The 26,385-nt window shown below is 38.4% G+C and overlaps 1 protein-coding gene across 5 annotated transcripts in view; it reads right to left on the reverse strand.

Annotated features, from left to right (window-relative positions):
* Window positions 1-26,385, reverse strand: part of ACACA (acetyl-CoA carboxylase alpha) — a 277,348-nt gene that overhangs the window by 80,813 nt on the left and 170,150 nt on the right. For all 5 annotated transcript variants that reach the window (XM_061142719.1, XM_061142724.1, XM_061142721.1 and 2 more), the window contains 8 exons: window positions 26,236-26,292; window positions 25,946-25,990; window positions 19,497-19,538; window positions 18,239-18,454; window positions 17,219-17,374; window positions 14,402-14,605; window positions 9,479-9,634; window positions 7,570-7,716 (listed from right to left, as the gene is read on the reverse strand). In XM_061142719.1, the coding sequence (XP_060998702.1) occupies window positions 7,570-7,716; window positions 9,479-9,634; window positions 14,402-14,605; window positions 17,219-17,374; window positions 18,239-18,454; window positions 19,497-19,538; window positions 25,946-25,990; window positions 26,236-26,292 (1,023 nt within the window). The remainder of the gene's footprint in view (window positions 1-7,569; window positions 7,717-9,478; window positions 9,635-14,401; window positions 14,606-17,218; window positions 17,375-18,238; window positions 18,455-19,496; window positions 19,539-25,945; window positions 25,991-26,235; window positions 26,293-26,385) is intronic.

Raw genomic sequence — 26,385 nt, forward strand, 5'->3', positions numbered from 1 at the left:
TTGCCTCGTCTGCATTTCTTGTATCTCCACACTTTTGAGTTCAGCTATAATAATATCTTTCTATATGGATTTAGATACAGGTTAGATTGTGGCTGAGACACTGAAGCTTTATTTTCCATGCTGACAATCTAAAAGTTGAGTGTTTCTGGCAAAGCCTCCAGTGACTTTTGTGCTTCTATCGCTAATGCCAGGAAGATGACCATCCAACAAGGTCCTTGGGCAGATACACAAAGAATCCTAGAACACGAGAGCCAAAACAGATGTAGGCAGCCTCTGCATCATGAAGGTCAAAAAATGAAGATCCAGAGAGAAGGAAGCTGAACTTGAGTTCCTTTTCAGACAGATAACAAAATGCTACCTTTCCTCCTTGCTTTTGTATGTTGGGTAGAGTATTAAATCTTCACTTTTAACTAATACTATCAAAAAATAATTGCAATTTAAACTCAGAACCTCATGGGAAAAAAATACCTCATGAAATATTAGAAAATACTGTATAGGTCTTAAAAGGTGCATTTTTAAACCATAGGGAATTATAATATTTGACTTAATCTGTGCCGTTCAGAAAAACCATGGTGAAAATAATGTCAATGCCTTTCCATATTGTATTATCTGCTGGATATCATGTTCCATTGCCTAGTGTCATATGATCACATAAAAGAGCTGAAAACAATTTCCTTAACAGCTGAAAAACTCTTTTTTTTCATGCTTGGATAATTCAAAAATGGCTGAACAAACTTACCTCAACCCTCAAAAGCGATGAAAGGACAAGAAAAATATCATTTTGGGAGCAAAAAAACTTTCTTCTCAGAGGGCTAATTCTTCAGAAATGTTACCAAAGATTAGAAGTAATCATTTTAAACAGGGGAATCATTTTTTCCTGTACTATATATGTACATGAAACCACACTGATTTTAATACATACACACAAAATGTTTTAATACACACACTCATTTTAAAACATACAGGCAAAGGGGCACATACAAGTCAGTGGTGTTGAGAAACGGGGCCCCGGAGAAACTGGTGTGACAGGGAAGTCAACCAAGCTGGCCCACCGCAGTTGAGGAAGCCTCACCTAGAAACCGTGTAAACGCATGCTGAGCTCTGGCGCGCCACCCCACACCTCACCCTCGGGCGTCATCTGTGGCTGTCCTGATGCTCATTACTGCCTTGAGTTGGAGCTGTAAAATTACTTGTCGTACGGTGCTATATCACAGCCTTTTTCCATAAAGTCTTAAAAATTAAGATGTATGAAAATGCTAGCAAGTACATCCTTTTGTTTAAAGGCTATCTTTAGGATTTGCTTTTTTTTTTTTTTAAGATTTTCTTTGCTGTGGACCATTTTTTAAAAAGTCTTTATTGAATTTGTTACAATATTGCTTTTATGGGGTTTTTTTGTTGTTTTTCTGGCCACAAGGCATGTGGGATCTCAACTCCCCAAGCAGGGATCAAACCCATGCCCCTGGCACTGGAGGGTAAAATCTTAGCCACTGGACCACCAGGGAAGTCCCAGGACTTACTTTTGGAAAGGCACTGAGGGGCCCTCTCCACAAGTGCCACTTCGGTTGGCCAAGGGATACATCAGGATTTCCCAAGTTAGTCAGGTTCATTGGGCCTTGGTTTGCTACTAGTGAAATGAGTCAGAATCAGTGAGAAATCTCCAGCTCCAAAAACAGGCATTAGGAGGGAATTTGAAGAAAACTATACACATCCCAAAAGAGTTAGGAATTCATTAGAAGTAATTCCATGGCAGGAAGACCTAGCTTTCAAAATTAGCCTCACTATTTTTCTCATGAGGGACTCAACTTTGGTCCTGAAGATCATTTCAAAGAATTATAACTGAACATGCTCACTTAGAGGCTAAAAGAAGAAATGTACACAATAATTTTAAATAAAACTATCTTACCATGTATTTCATAATATGTCTTTTTCCATACTTGAAATTCCTATCTTGCTAGGCTAAAAGGATTCAAAATTGGTTTTTTAAAGTCCTTGATGAAAAAAAGGTAAGTGCAAAGTATGAATGTTTATATGTCATCAGTGGAATGTGATAGTTTTCTGCTGAGGATCTCAAAGCACTTACAAACACACTTCCATCTTCAGGGACAGATTGGTGGCAAGGACCATTAGTCTCTTTTTATAACTTGAACAATCAGTGCACAAACCATGATCCTGTTTTTCAGATCTGCTTTTCTCAGGTCTATTTCACAGCTCACCTTCAGCATGCTACAATACAAACATGCCTCTTTTCCAACACATATCTAAAAGACTGATATGGACTCAATTTCCACACCCAGCATGAAAAGGTAAACTGATTTCAAAGGAATAAGACAAAAGCACAGTAAAATACACTCAAATCAGCTTCCCATTCTGAAGCTATTCTGAGGTTTAATCGAGTAAAACAATATGCAAAGGCCTAAGGTTAAACTAGAAAAATATTTGGGTTTTGTTTGCATGAGAAATGGTCAACGCTTTCCATACTCAAGCCCACAAACGCTCTTTCTAGTCAGTTTCAAAGGATAATGGGTTCACTAGGAGCAGAGTTGAGGAAAGCTCAAGCAATTCCTTTGAGGGTATGGAAAATGTCAACCAAGTGAATTAAGATAGAGGGTTATGGTGTTTTTTCTAAAATAAGAGGTCCTTTGGGTTAAGAGGTCCAGCCTAAGAACTGTCAAAATGGATCTACTAATTAATTTCTTCCAATCTTTCAGACTTAGATAAGCTTACCAACTTCCTTACCTAACTCCTACGTTTTATTTTTGTTTTTATACTCAAATGAGCTATTTCAAAGGACTATGGCAAAAAATCAGTGAGGCGCAGGGTCAAAATGGTAAAATTTGTTTAAGCTAGTCAGTACATGCAGGGATATTTATCATATCTCTCTTCCAATTTTTCCATAGGCTTGCAATATTTTGTAGTAAAAAAAATCAAAGAGATGCTTATACTTTGGTAGAACTGGACAACAATGCTTTGCCAACAATTACATGACAACTAATTGTGGGCTGAGCTGAGCAGTTTTAGAACTGAATTCCTAATCACCACCATTTCATTCCTCAGAATATAAAGCAGAGCTGAAACCAAGATACCAGTCAGAATGGCAGCTAGCCTTTCAACTTTCATTTATACTACTTTTTTCCCTCTTCAATCATCCCCTAAAAAAAATGTTTCCTGTGAAAATGTGCAGTCATGATATAAGATTCAACAGATCTCCACCCAAAGGGTTAAAAACGCAATGGCACATTCTAGGAAAATGAGGTAAAGCCTACCAGACCAACTGAAAAAAAGAGAAGGCTATCACTAGATTTGCCTCCCAACGCAGGACAATTCAAGAGGCCCATCTGAATGCTAGACTGCTGAGAAGGAAAAACTCTGACACCTAGTGCCCATCTGAAAAAATGAAGTCTTGGAGCCACTACAATTTTAAGCCTGGTAGTGTGTATGTGGAGGTGACCATTAAATTGCATTCAATTTGAAACACACTTAACCCCCAGAAAAAAGTTTAAGGAAATAATGAAGTGCCACGCAAGAATTCCAGTCCCTAACTACCAATCATTTTCAGAGTACACATCCTAAACCTAATTATTATAACTGCTTCTAGACACAGCATCATCTTCTTATCACTGTTTTTCATTATGACAGGAGCAATGAGAGGGAATGGATGGATTCATATTGTTAAAAAGCCTGTGTTCTAAAACAGTAAGGATAACAGGGCCCTCATTTCTATCCACACTAATTTTGCTATAAAAGGTACCTGTCTATTGTATCTTTCATCATTGCCTGGTTTGGAGATTCATCATGTAGTTCACAGAGCAGTTTAAGGAAATTTAATAAAAGGATGCTAATAACATTTCAGAATAAGTAAGAACTCAGTTTCAAGAAGGCCAGTGCTTTCTTTGTCCTTCTGGGCAAAGTTAAGTTGTTCTCCGTCAAGTCGGTTATCAGCCGTTGGCTTGATCTTAGCCTGAGCTTTTTAATAACAGGTTTTGGTGCGAAAAGCAGCTGCCTTGGATTGTGAACTGTTACTCAAAATGTTCCCACCTGCAATTACAGCTTTCACTAAATGATCAAAACAGATTAGCAAACTGGCAGGAAAAAGAAAACAATTCCCCCCAAATTGAGAAGTGGTGAAAGTACAACTGTTGGTTAGCTGCACTTTTTTGTATCCAGGTTCAACAGCACATATTCATCCAGCTGGGTATTTACATACAGTGCCCATCACAGAAGCGTGAAATCAGTTTAGTCTATGTTGCAATCACATTTTCCTCAATTTTCTTCTTTACTTGAAACTATTAGAACAAAAAAAAAAATCCTAGACAACTCATCTTTGGAGCTATTTGCAAGGAACGCAATTCACAGATTTGGTCTACATCTTTTTTATTCCTACTCTAAATTCATACTAAACGCAATGCCATTCAAAATCTGACAATGAGAAAAATGTATTCTCCTATAGCTTTCATCATGCATAAGGTGGCATTCCTTCAGTTACATCTCTCGATGGGAAAGGGACAACTAGGAAAATAGAAAAGAGACAGCAGCTAACACCACCTCAGAAAAGCTCTCTCTCTCTTGCTTTTACACAGCTACAGTGTTCAAAATGCAGGTCACATCTCTGCTGAAACAGCCAATATTCTTCCTCAAATGGCAAACAAGTTCCCTAAAACTAAATGGAACTGAATTGTTCCAAGTTCTGGTCCCATCACCATTTTTACCTATTTACTGTCCTGGAAAAAAAAAAATAGGGGAGAAAGACTGGCTACCCACCTAGCCGATGGTCTGGTAAGTGCAGGCTTTCTGCCTTTGATTATGGGGAGAAGCATCTCAATTCATGGGGAAACTCTGCAGGAATCTCTTGTTTTACTTGTATGCCTTATATCCGTGGGCTGGCTTTGAAACCCAGAAACTCCAGTCCTTCAAGGTATCACCCACCATGATGACCTGGTGGAGCCGCCACCTCTGGAGAACACCAATTATGATGATTTAATGTCTATGTAGCATCGATGCTTTTACATCGCACCTTGGCTCCTGGAACATTAACAGGTCATTTTTTTTATCTCTGTCTTTAATAAAACTATTTCTCAAGGCTCTGTTCAGATGCCCATTCTCTTTGAGATCAGACCGATTTGCTCCCTCATCAGCATGAGCTCTTTTCCTTCCCCTCACATCATTCTTGGGGTAATATGTAGAGTGCCAGACTCATGACAAAGTTGTCTCTTGGCCAAAGAAAATTAAATGGCAATTGCTGAAAGTCAACTTGCCCTGATAAAACTGGGCTCCGCACAAGGAAATATATCCCCCTGCCACCCGCTCATCTCTTGGGCAAGGCTGTCCCTCTGAGTTCTGACTGCTGAAATTCCATCTTCAGACTGGTCAGTCTCTCAGTGGACATGCTCCATTGTACGTTCCAGCTCTCGGTAACAGAGTCTGATACTAATAACCCCGACCTCATTCCTGTCATGTGGGGGCCCTATCATCTAGCGCTGGACACTGACTGACTTCACCAGCCATGCCAGGCAGTAGTCACTAACTGCTCCAGAGTTCAAGGGCTCAAACAGCAAGCTGATGCTCAGCTTCAATCCTACTCAGTCATTTGATGGAAAGGAAAAGAGGACAAAGAAAACAGGCAACTGAGGAGGGAGAAGACTGGGACAAGATGAAAGGCAAAACTGACGAAAAGCAAAAAGAAAAAAAATTTTAATACGATTAGATTTCTAGATTTCAAGATCATTATTAAACCACTGAGCAAAGGGAAACACATGGTCTGCTGCTCACAACCATAGTCCTGTGCCGATAAGACATCCCTTTTCCACCCAGGTTTGTTGAGTCTTTAAAGGGTTAAAAAAAAAAACCTTTAAATTTTTTTTTTATTAGTGTGTGGGTAGGTGGGTGGGTGTCTTTGGGTACAGAGTCCGTATAATAAGACTATTTGTATTCATACTGGCAGAGTAAACACTACATGTTCATGCCCAGGCAGCTCTGTGCTTGTAATTTCAGCAAGAACAGAGCTCTGTCCCTCTGGGACTTCACTATTCCCCCAGTCTCCACTCGCTCAAACGCAGAATGAGAGCAGAGAGAAAGCAGGACAGAAAGATCGTGGCAAGAGGTTTTATCCGGTGCTGCGGCTAGCTTTCACGTGGCCAAAAATCTCATTTTGTGTTTTAATTACAGTAGTTAAAAGCGTTTTTCTCTCAGTCCCATGTTCACAAGGGTGCCTTCCATTCCTGAAGACGATACTGTTCAATGAATCAGAATTTAAGTCTAGCACAATGAGGATTTTCTTTCTGCTGAAGGCTTCACTAAGCAGATGCTACACACAGTGGCATAAACCTCTGCTGCAACTGTGTGTTAACAAGTACACATATACCTACTCTTGTCAAAATTCAATACATCCTTCCTCCCTAGCCTCTCACTTTTGCTATCTGTTGAGGCATTAGATTAGAACTCCTGCAAGTCTGACATCCTCCATTGGGTCCAATGCTTGTGTCCATCTTAATATCAAACAATCTAAATTTGGCAGCTCCGGTATACTTAATAAATAGTCATGCACCTTGTACGTTTAGCAAAATTTTTTGAAAAAAAGATATTGAATAAAACGGGAAATAATTGCATTTATCTCCGAAGGTCTACCCAGTCTGTTTATGGTGAACACTCAGGTAAGAGATTACTCCTTCTAAGGGACCAGTTTTATCCAGGGATGATTTCTAAGGTTAAAATAACATATCTCATTTTAGGCTTATTACTACTGTTATCATTGTTGTTATAACTGTACTTTAGAAGCACAGTTAGAATCAGGAAGAATCTCAATGCATGGGGCAGAATATGACTATACATCATTACTAACAGTGTTATAGAGGAAAAAGGAATCAAAAGCTAAAAACGCATGAGTCACAGGTTCTCTGTTACCTCCTTTGATGTTTAAACTTCTGGTTCTGATGGAGCCCTTTTTACGAAGAAAAAATTCCCCATGCTCACAACAGCACTAGATCAAATTACCTGAGCACAAAAAACATACTAAAAACCATACACCAGTAAGGATCCAAATAAGAAAAAACATCAAGAAATATTTAAAGGCTTTTATCATAGAAAAATCTCAAAATTTCAAACGTGTACAAAAACAGAGAAACTCATCTATTCCTGTATATCTACCACCAAGCTTCAGTTAACAACTCATGACCAATCCTGTTTCATCTGCACTCCACATTCCCATCCCCACATAATTTTGAAGAAGCTCCTAGATATTAGACCATTTTATCGGTAACTACTTTAGTAGATATCTCTAACAGAAGACAATACTCTTTTTTATAAAGCAATATTGTAATACCGTTTAAAAAAATGTAATCTTATTATCACACCTAAAAAATTAAGCATAATCCTTGCTGTCCAGTCTGTGTTCTCTGGTTAAAGAGTTCTACCAATAGGACTACGACTTCTATCAATAAGACTAGACTACTTCTACCAGTGCTGCCTCTGCCACTCAGATCTTCTTTAATACTATTTAATGACCACCCCCCATAGAAAGCTGATACTAGTGGACACAGAGATAAGAAAGTGGGGAGGGGAATCTCCAGGACTTGCCTCATTTCCTCCTGGAAGCCTGTTCATGTGAACCAGTTGACCTTGATCATCCAACACAAGCTCAGTGTAAGTCAGTATGTCTGAAGGCAGAGGGGGCGGTGGAAGGAATGCTTGAGAGGACATAGATTCCCAGAGTTTGATCAGGGACTAAAGGAGGAGAAAAGTTTGACTCATCAGTAACAATCAGCATTTCAACATGAACAAAATAAATATTAAAACATGGTCAATTTAGTTTTGCTCTTTCTTTTCCAAGCATTCTACTGAGCATCTAAATGCTAGACCAAATTCTAGAGTTCTCATTCTCCGTTAAAATAGACTCGTAATTATTTTTCACATAATGTTTTTTACATGCCGCAAATCAGATGCTTTGCCAATAACATTAAACTACTGAGGGATCATGAATTAGTATGAGACCATTAACAAACACAATGGACCTAACAATGTCCTGGGAAAATTAAAATAAAAAACTAAAGTAGCAACAATACCTCTTTAAAAAAGGAAGAAAAATCCTAGAGAAACTTGGCCATAGAAGAATAACCAGGAAAGTGACTGATACTCAGCTAATACAGAGCAAACCCAAGAACACAAGAATAGAGTTTCTACTAGAGGTTCAGGGGATGCCTACTCTAGTATATTTTCAAAGCTACAGGCCCATACATGGGAATTAGCTCACTAGAGGTGGATTGATTGTTTGTACATGTACAGATCAAGTCTGCTCAAATATGAGAAAACAGAGACACACATCATTTTTAAACCATTCTGATGTCCATTTCAAATTTCATACTAGCAAAACGAATGGGGCATGAAGTGGGAACTAGTTTGGTTGTTTCTCTGCTTGACTCAGAGCAACATTTAAAACCAAGATGACTCATTCATACCTACAAGTCCAAATCACTGTGCTTATGTCTATTCTATAGGATAAATTATATAGAAAGTGATTTCTTTTTATGGCGCCAGCACTAGGGAACAGAATCAACACTCAACTTATAGGCTGACAATACTAGTAATACTGAATGAAGACAGCTATGTGTCAAGAAAGAGACCTTGTAAACAAATGGCTACATAATGGAAATTTCTCGTATTTCTGAATAATACAGGAATTACAAATAGACTATTTACTAAGACCACATATATTACTTTATTAAAATTCAAATGTGGTAACGCTGGTATTTTTGACTAGGAGACTTGGGAAAATTCTATATTCATAGATTTTTTATTTTTAAGGACAAATTCAGTATTCTTTTGATACTTTCTTCTTTATCTGTTGCATTTTCTGCTGGTGATATACTTTTCTTGCCTTCTATTGATGGAAGAAAAATCTGCAGCCTAGACATGATTCACCATACAGATCAAAGGAATTTATTTTCATATGGAGGATGGGATTCATAATGTCATATTTTCTCACACTAGTTTTTATTTCACTGTAATAAATCTCCCACAAAAGAACTGATACTTTACACTGTGTACCATGAACTCTATATCCATTTGTATATGTTACATACTGATTCTCATCATATTAACCTAGGCTATCAGTTAGAGACCTGGGTTATCTTGGGAAATGAGAACCAGCATTTCAAATCTCTCTTTGACTTGAATACAGGCTTTGGAAGTAGACACCTGAATGTAGCCCCTCACACAGGTCATCATGCACGACTATCAGAGGTGCGGAGTCTCCATTTACTCTTTCCTACTCAGCAGAGGCCTCTATCCTCGCCATTCTTCCTGGGCATCCACAAAGAACCATCTACCATCTGAGCTGGCAGTCACAACTCCAGAAGAGAGAGAAGTGAGAACAGGGTCAAGACACTTATTGCCTATTTCAGTGTGAGCTGTATCTGATGAAAATTCAGGAAAAACCTTGCCTCTCTGGCACACGTCAGAGCCCCCACCCCCAGGTAGCCACCTTTACCTGCCGAAACATCTCTGGGATATCATATATGTATGTTGTCCCTAAGGACTGTGCCTGGAACCTCTTGGATTGAAGCAGGTCTTTGGTCACGTACGGAGTGTTGATTAACATTCCATGTAATGGTCCCTGTTTGTCTCCATATGCCTGAAACATGATCTGCAAGAAAAAGAGGATGGCATGGGGAATTAAAAGACAAGAGGAAAAAAAAAAAAAAAAAATCACATGAGTTGCCTAAAGTGACTTTTTTTCACAAATATTATTTCTTAAAACACATTTTTGGTGAGTTGAATAGCTAAGATACACCTCTTAACATTGGGTACATGGTACTCTCGCCTCTGCAGATTAACCAACTCCAAAAAATAGTATGACACCAACCACAAATCACACACTCCTCCTCTCACTTTTGAATTAGTGGAAATCAACGAGAAAGCACCAGAGTAAATTTCACGTTTCAGAGACAGACTGATAATACCTGCCTGTCAAAATGACTTGAATCCCATATTCAGAAACGAAGGTCAACTAACCAACTACACAGTCCTGGTATTTAAGTTGAGGAACAGCTATGCACCAAAGAGAACTCTGCTCTTTCTTCAAAGATAGAAGGCCAGGTCAAGGCTCTACTGGGTCACCTACACTTCATAGTCCACAGGCTCAGAAGGTACTTCATAGGTACAATTAGCTACACAAAGGCTTCAGAGATTTGACACAAGTAGATTTTACCCATCCATCTAGCTAGCTGATTCTTGTGAGCTCATAAGACAGAGCCTTTAGTAAAAAGGATATACATTTTATTAAATATAATACACATACAGATATATTTCCCCCAGTATACTGCGTCTACAACTAGTGAATAGACCCTGCAATATCTATATTGTCACATAATAAAATCACACCAGTTTTTAATCGTTTTAACTCAAATATTTCTAGAAGAGTACCTCATATTTCATGTATTTAGATAGTTTTATTTGCTTATGAATATTTATAAGGGATGCCATTATTTCAATTCAATTAATATTTATTGAGTGCTCAGAGGTTGTATGACACTAAGCTAGGCACTTTATGCATGAATACATAAAACATAGATTCCCAGTGCAGTGAATGCAAATGGAGACTGGGAAGTGAGGGTATGTGTGTATACCCACCTATCTCTTCAGGCCTAAAATAATACAAGCTTAAGTCTACCATTAATGAACAGATTTGCAGGCCTGCTAAACAGGCACCAGGAGAGAATGAGGTATTCTCCTAAATCCTGGGTACAGTTCAAGTAAGTAAATCGTTAGCCCTTTAGATCAAGAGGAACAAGCGTGTTCTACTTACTTGTCAGTCAGGTCCTATTCTGGACAAAATCTGTTGTGGACTGCTTAAAGACCCACAGAATCGAGCTCCCAATCCTCTTCCACAGAGCTAATGATGAAAGTCCCCAGGTGGGAGGTAGAATTAGCAATGTCTTAGTAATGTGGGAGGCAGAAATAGAAATGTTTCAAGAGATTCAAAGTGTTAAGTGAGGCTAGGGTGTAAGTATGTAAAAACTGGACTTAGAGGAGATAACCCACGTAAAAATAAGGGGGGAAAAAAGAGCAAAAGCAATAGGTTCTTGAAACTATTGAGTTGGCCAAAAAGTTTGCTCGGGTTTTTATATAAGATCCTATGGAAAATCCAAACAAACTTTTTGGCCAATCCAATACAGTCCTGTCTATTAGGAAAGACAAGACCAACTGGGACAGTTTTGCGAGGTCTGGGATAAAGTCAGGCTGGTCATTCAAGCAACATAACTGTGTGGGCTGAGAAAGCAAGCTGGAGAAAGCTCTCTGGGTACTCTCACTGCTGGTGGGAATTTAACATGGTTAAATTAAACTTACTATGCCCCAATAATTGTACTCATAGATTTACTCAAATGAAAACAAATCTACACAGATATTTGGAAATGAATGTTCACAGCAGCTTTACTCACAATAGCCTAAACTGAAAAATAAAACCTCGGATGCCCATCAACAGGTTAATAAATATAAAAATTTTGGTATATCACTACTCAGCAATAAAAAGGAGCACATCCATGATTCATAAAACACAGATGATTCTCAAAAACACTACGCTTACCAAAAGAAGCCAGACACAAAACAGTACATATTGTCTAACTTCATTTATCTGGTATTCCAGGACAGGCAAAAATTACTCTATAAAATTAGAAAGCAGACTGGTGGGTGCCTAGGGCTGAGGAGGGTGCCCTTACCTTTGACTGCAAAGGAGAATAAGAGAATTTTTGAGGGTGTCAAGTGGTCTCTATCATGACTGTGATGGTGATCACAGGTATGTACAATTTCAGGATGAATTAAACTGTACACATAAAATGAGTGCCTTTTATTACATCTAAGTTCTATCTCAATAAAGATGATTTTGAAATGTATATTTCTCTCTTACACTGAACATTGGAAGTCAATGGACTTATGTAATGGGTTACTCAAATCTCCCTACTCTGCCTGACATCAGTGCTCAGGATAGCTAATACCACAAAGACTATACAAGGAAAGTGAAATAAAATGAAACTCAAGCCAGTCAACCTTGCTCTTTGTTGACAGAAAGAATGAAAAATTATTCTTGAACACGAGGTTGATAACAATGGATGGCCCTGAAAGTCTCTGAATGATAGATAACATAACTGTTATAACAGATACATATTAAATATATTAGATGTATTATATTAGATAGTTATCTATGTTACGTATGTTAATTCCATTTTCTGCTATCATGGCCATAGTCATTAAAAATTGATAAAAGTATATACTTTACAAATTCATGAACATATGTACATATTTTATTTATTATATACTGTTTACCAGAGGCCATCAAAAGGGCTTCTCCTGGGAAAAAAATCTCTGATCCCATACAGTCTGCTCCCTTAGAACCATGGACTTATTTTTTGATGGCACAAATCAAATCATACAACAGAGAAACTAATTATCTGTCTTCTTCCATCATGGGTAAATTTCTTGAGAAGAAATATCACTTTTTACTTTTGTATCCCTACTGTTTGATACAGCATAAGTGGTCAATAAATGTTAAATTAACGAACAAACGACTGAATGATACGCACAGTCCTATGTCATTTCAGATTCGTGTAATGACTCACTAGAGCACAGAAAGGAAAAAACTAAATTGCTGATAAGCATCAAGGAGGCTTACGGAGTGCCAGAACCGAGTGGGAAGCTCTTTCTCTCTTTAGTTCCCTCCTCCAGCTGTGTGCTCCTGCATTCACACTTGGTAGGGGCCACTGCAATCTGAGGGACACCCCTTCCTTTAGGGCTTCCTAGATACACAGGACCCATGGCAAGAAGGGAGCTCCCTCAGGCAAAAGGCAGCTCATTTATTTTTTCAAATACTTGTTGTGCCAAATGTAAGTCACTTAATCGTGCCCGACTCTTTGTGAGGATCCTATGGCCTGTGAGACTCCTCTGTCCATGGGATTTTCCAGGCAAGAATACTGCAGTGGGTTGCCATTTCCTTCTACTAAACCCTGAATAAAGGCATTTGTGCCTCTCATGCCCCTGTGTCACCACTGGCCAGCATGAGGGAAATCTCAGAGCTTTCTAATAAAAGAAAGGACAGGGGGAGTAGTTATGAAGAACAAACATATTTATCAAAAACATTAAAATCTCAAGTGGCCATCTTATTTTTCACAAGAATAGAACTGCCTTGAAGCCATTGTAGAAGTTAATTAAAAACATCACTGCCCATGGAAAGCTTTGACTGAAAATGTCTTTAAGGTTGTCCTGAAAAACATCAAATGCCGCGAAAATTATTGAATACTCTTTCTCTTGCTCACCCCTTGCACTCTTGCGCGCACTTTCTGTGTTAACTGTTCACTTCTCACAGGATAGATTTCTCTGGCCATCTACGTGGGAATCAAAGCACGAAATGAAAGGTCGCTCAGACAACTGTCCAAACCCAGAGTTTTAAAATTTGTCTTCAAAATCCTGGCAAAAAAGCCTTTTCTTACTGCTGTTCCCAGACTTAAAAGGACGTAGATAAAAACAAGAGACACATAATCTCTTCATCACCCAATACAGAGAATAGACCGAGATCTTGTGTACACATACTAAGAGGCAAGTTCATCCTTTAACGAGAAGAAAGGCACTTGCCAAGTTCGGGCCAGAGACCTAAAATTAACATCCCAGTTCTTAAAAAGACGTGAATAGTGAATGAAGCTAAATCCTGTACCATAGTAAATGGCCCAAAGATTTAGAAACTAAGGTGATCAAACAGATTAAAAGGGAATTCTGTTATCATAGAACCAATCTACTTTGAAAGTCACTTTTCATTTTCACTTTCTCAATTCTTCTACCTGAAAAAATAGGTTAAAGTTTGCCACTTTGCTTTTTTATAGATATATGATACTCTGAATTCTCTGAAGGCAAGATAATGTGTGTAAGTGGAACAAAGGGTAAATAAGATAAAATCTCTGCTTGATCTTGCTCAAGATATTATTATATTATGTTGAAATTTCTTTCTTTGAGATATTTCATACTTCAACAATTCTCCTTCCTTTCCTTGCCAATGAGTGGTCTAACTAGGCTGAAAACAGGAACAGGGACAAATCAGATCAGAAAAGACAAAATTGTTCAAGTAGCCCAAGAACCCTACATTGTACAATTTCTCTGGAGTCAGGTTCACTTGGCACCTGTTAGGGCTCCCCAACTCATGACCAAAGGTTAAGGGTTTCAAAACATCCAGGATTACGACAGAGGTGCTGCTTATGAGGCAAATGAAGTGTTTCAAGTTCATGCAACCATTTAAGCTGAATGAGGATAACCCCTGCTAGGTGGGACAATGGGATCTGTGAATTCTGGTCTTTCTGTAACAAGGACAAGTGGCTTCTCTCTGGGGGAACCAAGTCAAAATTTTGAGGAGCCTGCTTAACTACTGTACCTGTGCTGTCCTGGAATCAGTCACTTCCTTGTACAGGCTGATGTCCAGGTAATAGCCAGACTCGTTCGTCAGGAAGAGGCGGATGGGGATTGCTTTTCCAGTTGGTGTCAGGCGAATGTTGATTTTCAGTTCTGCCTGGAGGACACGCAGTTTCCACAGCCGACTTCCATAGCGCATCACCATGCTCCGCACGGACTCCTCAATCTGACACAGACACATCACCAAGCACAAAACTTAAGCACCTTGTAACTAGGATCTGATTCAGGTCTGCCTATCTTTGGGACGGGAGGAAAGGGAACAGATTCTGGTTCCTGGAGATGTGTCCTCCATGTATTCCTTCCAAAAAGACACACAGTTTCTCCCCAACCCTACTCTTACTTAGAACAAATCAGGGAGTTTCACGCTGGCCTGGCATTTGAGTAGTTTTCTCTGGCTCACAACTTTGGCTCAAACCAAATTTGTGCAACTCCCTTCCTCTTTCCCAATTGTATTCATATTCTATGCCAAAGATCTGCAATATCTAAAATTAGAAGCCATGGGATTTAAGAGAAGGCCCCAAATAAGAATAAAATCTCTAGTTAAACAGCTATTAAGTAGCATTTATACGCATGGTAACTATGTTTCATTGCACTTTCAGGACCTTAAATCAACATAGCAATTACCACCTTGAGCTTTTTTCCATACAATTTTATTAAACTTTATAATATATGTTTCTTGGTAAATTGCACAAATTAAAAAAAGGCAATTTGTAGGTGGTGCTAGAATGTTCTCTCTAAACAGAGCTCTGAAGCTAGGTCACTGCTAAGTCCAACTAGGATTTAAAGAGATGGGGCAAATGTTCCCTCATTTTTCTAACCTTTATACCAAGGCAGCTTAGTGGCCCTCATTTTCAGGGTTTGGTGAGTTATTTTAACCAAGTGGCCTTAGATGTGATTTTTCCTTATTGACATACTAAAGCAAAAAAGAATTTTTTTATTCCTAATATAGTTACAGGCAGCTAAGACATACTACTCAAAACAATGTTTTCTTAAATGAAGTTATCTCTCTAAAATGCTTTCTCAACATCTTAGAGAATTTTTAAAAAAAATCTCATTCCATCCTTCATTTGTGGCTCTTTGGAAGTATGTGCCACTCTTGTAGTTTATTTCTGTTCCAAAGAATTGCAGGTTAAAATGAGTTTCAAGGAGTTAACATCTCTATTCCCACACTTGTCTTGTTAACCAAGAGATATCTATCCATTCTTTTTTTGAGGGAACAAAAGTCAACAATTTCTAAATACAGGAAATTGACAGCTATCTATGATTAGAAAGACAGAGTCAGGGCATATGAGCATTTGGAGTAGAAACAGAGAGGTTGATAGCAAAAACTCATAGAGGAATGCTAAGTCATATCTACAAATATACATAGTGATAGAGTGTCCAGGGCACATTTCAACTCTCCTAGTTTCATCAATCCCAGGACGCTCAAAAGAACCTTTGCTTAAACCGAATGATGAGATTTTATGAAACTCAGTAAGTAGCCCTGACCTCGGCTTTCCTGGCAGACAAGGCAACTAATCAGTAGTTTGAGTTTAGAAGAAAAAAAAAGTAGAAAATGATTTCTCGGGTCTTTTGAACATTAAGTTCAAAAAGCAAAAGTCCATGCCTACAATGGCTCTTGAGAAAGAGGTCTCCTATTCAAATATACTGGTTCTCCTATTCAAATTCCACAATATCATAAAAAGGTTAGAGGGAGTGGAAACAAGAGAGCAACCATCTTTATTACACCTGGGATAAAAGGTCAAGTAGAGAGTCACCTTGCTTTCCTTCCTTAAATTATATGGAATGCATTTTAGAATAGAGCCTCGGGGAAGAAACCATACATTGTTATGTGTGGAATTCCATATCCACCGAATTTTCCTCTGTGGAAAAATACTAAAGAGAAATAGGTTAGACACTTTGGGAAGGTGTATTACTGCTCAAAGGCCATCAGACGACCAGTAAAAAGAGGCAGTCATTTTGCCAAAATGCCCAATGATAGCAAAGTTAGTTATACCAGATGAGAAATGTTAGGGAATTAAACAAAATAGGACTGCTATCGTGGTAAATATCATAAAATATCCAGTTGCCAATGGACGAAGAGGTAGAAGTTTTATATTTTTGTACTGCTTACAAGTGACCATCAAGATAACATCAAACCACCTTCAGTGTTTTAAACCTTATACTTAAATGGATGTATTTAATTATATACAAATTATATCACAAGATTTTTAGTGGCTTATATATCCTGCAATACAATGGACTAGAAACACTTTTAAACTATATCCATGAAAGCAAACAAAACTATGAGTTAATATTTAATGATTACATTAAAATGTATGTATTAATGTAAATTAAACATAATTATAAATTAAAAACATAAAATGTATGATTATGAAATTTCTACTCACAGCTAAGTCTCATGGTAAATTATGATTGCTTTAAAAATTTTTAAATCACTGTGTTTAAAGGTTATTTACTCAGAGATCACTACAGCAAGGGGGTCAGACACCATCACATGCTTTTCAGCAGAAACTCAAAGGCAGGTAGTGGAGAAGTAAAGCTTCACAGCAGAACAAAGAGACACCTTCAGTTTTGAGGTATGATTTCAATGGTTACATCAAATTTTTGATATCATCTCAGAAACCCAGTCCTATAAGCATTCTGTAAACTTCAAAGAGCAAGGGTTCAGTCAGCTGACCAAGAAAGTACCTGTTTCCAGGTCCAAGTGCAAACAAATAAGAATGACTCTGTCTGCTGTGCTGGCGGGTGCTGGGTGTGAAGCGACAGAGAAATGTACCTTTGATGGGTCCATGATGACTGTAGGAACAAAGTTGAGGAAGATGTGGTTGCAGTCAGTTCGGACATTTGTATTGTTAAAGGCGACTTCCAACTCATCCATGGCTTCCAGGAGGAGTCGCTCCCCTTCATTTTGTAGATACTCAAAGGAAGCTTCCTATGCAGGAAAGAAAATCACCATCAACATCTACGTGTTTTATAGGCTTGGCCAAAAAATTTGTTTGGGTTTTGGCCAACCCAACAAGTCATAAGGCTGTTATGTAGATGTTATTTATCTTTCTTCCTGGGGTCAACCCAAAGACCACAGGCAGCAGGGGCTAGCAAGGGTCAGACAAAGAGTTCCCACCAACCCTTCCTCCTGCCTGTTCGGTACCATTTTCTTACAACAAGTGGAGATCCTGGGCACCCCCAGAGCTGCAACCCTAGTAGGGTCACAACTGCCAGACAGAGCAGCGTAGAAAGGAAATCTGTTTAGAGAGGAAAAGTTGCAGAAAGGTTATGGCTATGGGATGCAGGAACAAGTCACACATCAGCTATGTACAGAAACCAGCCCCACTTTTAGACAGGTTTACCATGGAGTCATCTCTAACTTTTCATTTTATCCTCTATCATCACCCACACTTCCCTGTGGTTTTTCTGTTCGCATGCTTTTCCTTTTCTCAAGCAAGTATTATCATGCTTCCACTACCAAGAAAAATCAAATGAAAGGGGAAAAAAAGCCCTTTATTCCATGGAATATTTACCTCTGTGAGAGAACTGACTCTTAGACTTCTGGTGATTATTGGACAATAGGATGAAAGAGAACAAGAATCTTGATGCAAGAGGAAAACCTGATTTTGAATCATGGCTGTGTCTCTGTCCCTTCCCTCAGAGATAACTTTCCATGGCCCAGTGGTTAGGACTCTGTGCTTCCACTGCAGTGAGCACAGGTTTGATCCCTGGTCAGGGAACTAACACACTGCAAGCTGAATGGCATAGTGCCCCTGCCCAAGATAAAAAGAGAAGAAAGTACAGCACCCACCTTGGTGACCAGATCAGAATGCCTGATGATTGCACGAACAAAGAACCTGTAGTCTGTCACTTCTGTACCCACTTCCACCTTGGCTGCCCCGAGATACAAGTGCATCTTGTGATTGGCACATGGGATGGCAGTAAGGTCAAAATTTCTCATCCGGTTCAGCTCTAACTGGAAAGCTAGGGCAGGCTCCAGGTGACGATAGATACGATCTTCCTCAAACTGAATACAAGAATTGGAGGAAAGAACAGCTTACAAGAGGCAGTTACGGAATTATATTAAGGTATAAAAGAGATGCTTAAAAAAGAAACATAAGCCACATCGTTGTGCAAATGAACCAAACGGGAAAAAAGAGGAGCTACATACAAGGAAACTCCAACAACTGATGTAAGATTAGGCACTAGAGTCCCTGCTTACTTTGTAAGCTTTATCATCTATACTTTTACAACTGGTGATGCTCTCCATTAAAAACAAACAAACAAACCCCATCTATTCCCTCAGAACTCCTCTAGTATTTAAAGCCTTCATAGTTCATTTTTTTTTTTAACAATTAACCAAACTACTTCACATTACTATCTATTTCACATACCAGTGTTTTAGTTTTATCCAACTCATCTAAAACACATATGAGCAGGATCCATGTCTCATACTCCTACCATTTCTGGCAGAGTGAAAAAGGACACAGGAAAACAAATGTCATATAATATTGAAAAATAGGTATTTGGCTATGGAATAGCCTGTATCCGTGCATAATTATTCATATTTCTCTTTTTCAAGTTATATTTACATTTACTGTATGTTTTGATGAAGCCAGACATGTTTAGAGTACATGTTCATACAGTAAATGGAGAGAGAAAACCAAACACATAAGCTGGTAATAAGAGGAAACCAATGTGGTCTGAAATTCTATATTTTAAAATTGAAAAATGCACATAAACAAGCCTTGATAAATGAACTGTACATGGGTGACGAGAATAATCCAACTAACTATAGTAGTCCTTTCATATTACATCATTAGGATTATCCCAATGGATGATTTTGAAAGTTATCTCTGTCTTTGGTAGGTCAGGATATTACAGTGTTTCCTGAACCAAACTCTTTTGGAAGGGAACCTTGTTTAGTTCAGAGACATATGTAAGACAAAGGGAAGTATAAGTTCAATTAGAGAAAGAACATATGGCACAGATACACTATTCTTGGGCTTTTAAGGAAAAAACAAAGATTTAAAAAAAAAAAAAAAAGAGGAAAAAAAATCAGTCCTTACCTTATCCCTTGCTCGGAATGTGAAAAATTTAGGAAATTCTCTCTGTGTTAAAGAAGGAGGGAAAATGTGTCAGTCCTTCATAGACACGACTCTTGGGGATAAACACGTGGTAGAGAAACAGGCATCTAGAAGACAGTTGCCTAGAAAACACGATCCTTATCTAAGCTTAGTCTGGAGAAAATGAATGATCCTCTGGGTATCCTTCACTTTGACCCCACTTACAAATTTGAGAACCACCACAATACTAACCCAACTAATAGCTACCCTCTTCTAGGGTGAAAAATGGTAATTTTTTCATCTCCCAAGTGGAAAACGTCTTCTTGGCTGTTGCCCATGGCAGAAACTGGCACACGAGACCAACGCATCCTTACACTGCAGCACTGCAATAGTAGTTACTGGATTGATTTCCCAAGTTTCTCCTTAAGAAACTCTTAAAGTGTAAACTCACCAGAGAACATAGCATCCCCAATCCATGCTTTTTTTCCCCCTCATTCACTCTCAAGTCGATAATTTCAAAGGTTTAAACAATAACATTTCAAGACAAAGAAAAGTGTGAGATGTTACTTTGGTCAGTAGCCCTCTATGTCTAGAAAAGAATAGGGTGGAACTAGTGAACATGCAATCATTAGGTCTTACTGCTCTTTTGCAGGGCATTACCCAAGAAAGCAACCAATTTACTAGAACCTTATTAATTAACAAAGATGAATTCAATTAGCAGAGTCCATTAGTTTCTGAAATTTAACTTATTAACACCAAATATCCCTGTTTCTTGGATGGGAAGCTCTACTGGCAAGTGTTGGAATCAAGTCATTACTATTTGCCTCCATAGGAGGTTTCATTAAGGCATCTTCTTCATTATGAGTGCAATGTAATCAAACATGTATCGGTACAAGGCAGAGAGACCAGAACTAGCTGCCTAAATACCCCTCAATGAACTTCAGGAACCATGAAGGAAACATGAGCTGAAAGCCTTGCAGGTGGCAGGCGCTCTCATGTGTTGACTGTCAAATGCTCTCAACAACCTCTCTGGAAGAGTACTGTTTTTCGGTTTTTTTTAAAATAAGTTTTTATTGCTGTATGGTTGCTATGCAATATTGTGTTAGTTTCTACTGTATGGCAAAGTGAATCAGTTGTACGTATACATATATCCCCTCTTTTTTGGAACTCCTTCCCATGTAGTTCACCACAGAGCACTGAGGAGAGTTCCCTGTGCTGTAGAGTAGGTTCTCATTAGTCATCCGTTTTATACATAGGATCGTTGTTGTATATATGTCAATCCCAATTATTATGACCCTGTAAGGTGAACTTGGGTCTAACACTAGAGCTCATGCCATTTCATTTCTACCTAGCAAGTATAAGATGTTACCTATCTATTCTTCTTTTTAATCCAAATTCCTTATTTAGAGGACTTCTCTTTCAAGAACCACGTTTATTTTTGAGGCAAAAACCAAAAACCCCAGAAATTAAGGCTTTAAGGAAAAAAAGCAAAAAATAAAAATAAAAAAAAGCAAAATTCATGGTTCTTAAATTTATGGAAAACTTGAATACTTCCCACAGGTCTTACACTTCAACTATAACTTGCTCAGTTAATAATCTTTTTACATTTTCCTTGGCATTTTAACTGAAAAACAGCTTCTAGGAGCTTGTTTAGCAAGGCCAGCAAACCACTTGTCTAGGCATGGGTCTTCAAAAGACCTTTGAAAGTGGATTTTACACAGCACTGATCTTTCACTGATGATGTTTTGTCCTAAATAGTTCTCTAATTCCCCTGAACGACAGTGAAGAGCATGGGGATGACTTCAAGGTTAAGCAGGAAGATGTTGAGCTGAATTGTCAGTAGATTTCATGCTTGGGGCTTTATACAGTCTAGTTTTGGTTTTATTCTCAAGAGGTATGGCTTTCAGAGCATTAGCTAAAAAGTAACATGAGTCAAAAAAGAAGGGTAACACAGTCCTTCCATGAGATTTTTCTGAAAGAAAAGTCAAGGAAAGTAATGATACAATCTTTTAATCACATACTCTTCAATTCCTCCTTAACTTTAATTAGTTACCTAAAACAGTTACTTAGTATACCACTTACACAAAAGATGAGATGACGTGAACAAATGTTTTTAAACTTTTGAATAAATTTTTCGTTCCACAGTGAAGTCCTCACTAAGCACAAAACATTCAGAATAGGAGATGGCAGGAACTTCCATGCAATGGTAAACCAGGATTAATGAGCAATTCTCTAAGACAGGGAAAGACTTTTGTAGAAAATTGCCTCCCCCCCCCCACCCCACTCAAAAGTCACAGAAAACACAGAAAAGAAGAAATCCCAAAGTCTGATTATAGTTTTAGTAAATTCCTTCATCCTACCACATCCTCATACAGCCAATTTTTCCACTAACGGCATTCAAGCTTACTCCGTCACTAATGTAATTGCTTTCTAGGCATTCTACTAGTGTTATGGGCAAATATCATGATTGAATGTACACAAAGAAAAACCCTCTTAGTGTTCTGGTACCAAAAAACAAAAGAATGTAACATTTCTCAGGAAGAAATTATACCCCTGCTGTGTTCTAATCAGCCAACCATCATCAAGACAATCAAAATAATTTGCCTAAATTAGCCAATCAAGACACCCTGCAAATCAGAGAATGTGAAAACCTGCAACAGAAAACATCATAGCTGATTATGATACTAATAATCGTGTTAAAAACCTAATGAGATGAAGAAATTGGAAGCTTGCTGGTGCAATTCTCTTTTACCTCAACATGCTGAGAACTAATTATATAGACTGTAATTAAAACAAAAACTCAAACCAAACCTTCTGAAAAACTAATAGTTGATCCACTAGCAAACAGAACTGCCAATTTTTTTCTAGCTTTATTGAGATATCATTGGCATATCAATTTTTTTTAAAAGAAATGAACTACTAACCATGATAACTGTTTTTGATACTGGGCTCTTCCTTCAGGCGAAAACAATCCAAAACATTAAAAGTGGGAGTCACTCACATAAAAATCAGTAAAACTGCAATTATCTCCTAGGTGATTTACAGCAGAATTTTTAAAAATCTCATGAAATCTTACAAATAAGAAACAAAAAGAAACTACAGGTGGAAATCTGATTTAGAATCTCATCATGGTTTCTGGACCTAATGCTCTGTCTGGGCAGCCAAGTATAAGAAAAGATCTGAGAAACACGCATTTTAGCATCCTTAACAAAACTTCACTGGAAAAAAAATATGCAAAGCTTCTTAAAGTATACTACTTATGTTCCAATTAAATAGCATCTTCTGCCACACTTTTTGGAATTCTAGATCTGAATGTGCATGAAATGAACAGAGACTTAATACTACATAAAACTGGAGAAAAGCAACTTAATATAGAAATTCAGAGAGTCATCTTTTGCTTTCGAGGCCTCAATTTTTCTTTTTAATATGAAGAAGATATTTACAAGGATAGACTTGCTTTTCCTCAAACTTTCTATTCAAATATCAATGTTAAGCACTGATATTCAAAGTCCCATTATGGGTATTTGCTTTAATTAGATGGTTATGGAAACAGACTCAAACACCAAGACTCCTTAATGTTGGTAACTACTGCCTGCTCAGAAGAATGGTCTCCATGTAGAGCCAAGACACTCAGCAGACATTCTGGTGGACAGATCTCCGGGGACGGTGTTGATGAAACAATATTGGAAATAATTCTGGCCTTTGCTTCCATGTGAATAAACACCTAGTATCCACATTCTCTGGGAGAAGGCAACGGCACCCCACTCCAGTACTCTTGTCTGGAAAATCCCATGGACGGAGGAGCCTGGTAGGCTGCAGTCCATAGGGTCACTAGGAGTTGGACACGACTAAGTGACTTCACTTTCACTTTTATGCATTGGAGAAGGAAATGGCAACCCACTCCAGTATTCTTGCCTGGAGAATCCCAGGGACAGGGGAGCCTGGTGGGCTGCCGTCTATGGGGTCGCACAGAGTCGGACACGACTGAAGCGACTTAGCAGCAGCAGCAGCATCCATACTCTCTAGGAACCCTCCACCCAACAGTGTTCTGGTTCTGAAGCAGCCCAAGAGACGACGGCTATGGAACAGCATGGCTGCCTCCTTCCACGCCAGCCAGTGTTGTTCTTGAACCAATCGTGGTAACCTTCCTTCTCTCCTTGCCCCCTCCCGCACGTGTCTCCTCTTCTACTCAATAATATAAGGATTTCACAGTGTAGAGCAGGGGAGGCTGCATACATAACAGTGGATTACCAGGAAGCCAGAGAGATCAAGGGATTCATCACTAATGCTCCCGGAAAGCTTCCTCTTTTTCACACTACACTAACTAGAGGGCAAGTGCACGTCGGATGACATGACAGAGGCCAAATGTCCTTCAAGCCACCACCAGCGGATGAACTCGGAGCAGCACCATGATGGTGAGCCCCGGATTTGTACAACTCCCGCCAGGGCTTCCTGGCTATGGCAGATCCTGGCCAGAGTTCAGTAACAGTCACCCTTGCCCCCTGAGTAATTGCTAATCATGTCTCAGGGGCCTAACATAAAAACACCCCAACTTCTCTGCCACACAATTCTTCAGGGCAGATCCAGTCCATACCTGAAACTTCATGTTCTCTGCATCCTAAAGCAACGTTTCCTACACTTATGACAGATCAAGTCACTTGACAATTTAACTGATTTCCCACTTCATGTCACTATAAATGGAAACTGGACAATGAATGATAGGGAAGACCACCTGCTGGGCTCATTTCCAAACAGATCTTGCTTATACATGTCTTTATTCAACTGAAATCCGGAAATATTAAGAGAGCAGGGAGGAAAAAAAATGTTTTAAAGCTGTTAGATGTATTCTAGGACAGGATGTAGATTCAATGGTAAGAAAGTGTCCAAAAAAATGTCCGTGACAATTCATTGCTTTGGCCTTTAAATAAAATTTCAGTGGAGGGTTTGATCATAGAATGCTGATTATAGAAAACCAGCTAGTGTGCAATAGACATGAAGACTCTAAGGAAAAAGGAAAACAATTTTACAAATTCAGCATTACTCCTCAGAATAATATATATTCCAAAGTCAGTGATGAAAGAACAAATCAGATTAGTGCTTAAGAACCTAGCCCGATACTTTTTCTAAATCCAGGGCCTGGCTCTGGCATGTTTGCCTGAGTTCTGATCAGCATCTACCAGCCACAGTATTTATTCACAGATTCTCATACTCTATCCCCAAGTATCAATTTTATTCTCTAAGCTCCTGATTTTTCTTCCTAAAGCCCCTGGGTTCTCTTTAAGCTCCTCATACTTCTCCACTGCCTCCTGTCTTCTATCTACAGTTATTGATTGATATATATCTGCACTCTGCTTGACTTCCTGACATCAATAACACAGGGGAATTGTGGAGTCCACAACATTTCCTAAAGCGTTTCAGAAAATCCTAGCTCTTTAGCCTGCAGGGGAGGCTCTCTTATTTCTCTATAGACTAGACCAACAAGGTGAACTGTGAAAAGGAACACAGAATGTCAAGTGTTAGAGACCTAACAACAAAGGGGCAATAAAAGCCACCCACACACAGGTCTTTGAGTTTAGGAAGTCCTTTCCAGAATCCCAAATGTTACCTTCATTACTACAAGTGAGCAGGGCTTGAAAACTAACTTAATTATCTTGATTGCTAAAAACAAAATATAATTCTCATCAGAAACATTAAGACTTTGTAAATATCCTTTGGAATCTTACTTCACCATATCAGGAGCAATTTTTAAAGAAATATTTTAACTACATTCAGCCCTTTGAGACAATGACATCTTGACTGCAAACTGGATTTTTGACCTCTCTGCTATAATGATACTCAGTATGCTCATACATAAATACACCATGGTTCAGATACCAGGCTATTTAGTCAGTTCTCTTTATTCACATTTTTCAATAAAAATTTCAAACTCATAAATATTAATAGTTAATTTGGTTACATGGGAGAACCAGCAACTTAATTTTTATTTATTTCCTCCTCATAGAATTAACATAAGACAAAAACACTAACTTGGGCTCTGTTAAGGCATTTTAAATAATAAATGATTGTTCTTCAGAATTGGCAGATCTCAATAATAGAATCTGAATCCATCTTTGGTAGAAGTCAAGACCTCAAGTACGGGTGGCAGTCTTTGATTACTGATTCACTGTGTGCACAGAAGAAATTACTAGTTAGAGCCTGCTTCTACCTTATTCACTTGGATAAATGCATGTGCTCACTCTTTAACTATTTCTCAGAGATACACTGAGAATTCATTATACAGGAAAAAAAGTGGGGGGAACCCTTTGGTCTGAATACTCTGTACAAGACCTGAATATCCATTCTTATGCTTTTTCAAAGTAGAGGGACCAAATATCAGACCAGCCCTTCTAAAAATAACCAGCAGCCAACAGACAAACAGTAAGTGATCTTTCATCATGGTTTCTCTTACTTACATGAAATCTCTGATCCACTTCATAGTTGACCTGTTTCCTGAAATCCTTTCAGATGAAAGACAGAATGGAAGGGAAAAAAAGCAGAAGGCAATTAGAAATAAAATTTAAAAAGAACTGAGTAAAAGGAGATGACAAACTAATGCTTTTCTTGATTAAATTTATACTGAAACAGTTATTCCTTTACATACATTCTACAAGTAAGTGTATGATTATAATTCCATTTTTCACTTTTAAAGTTCTAGCAGCAGCATAAGAAATATGACACAGATACATAATTCACATGGCAATACCTTTTGTGCAACCAAGAAAGTAAGGCGTCGGATCCCATGTTCAACCAGGGTAGCTTTCTACAAACAAACATGTAAAAACAGAAGATACATGAGACCAGCATTCATCCTAAATGTTAGCCTATTCAGTCCTCAGAAGGCCCTGATTGGGCT

This window comes from Dama dama, chromosome 5 (assembly GCF_033118175.1).
Source record: "Dama dama isolate Ldn47 chromosome 5, ASM3311817v1, whole genome shotgun sequence".
In the NCBI taxonomy this organism is placed as follows: Eukaryota; Metazoa; Chordata; class Mammalia; order Artiodactyla; family Cervidae; genus Dama; species Dama dama.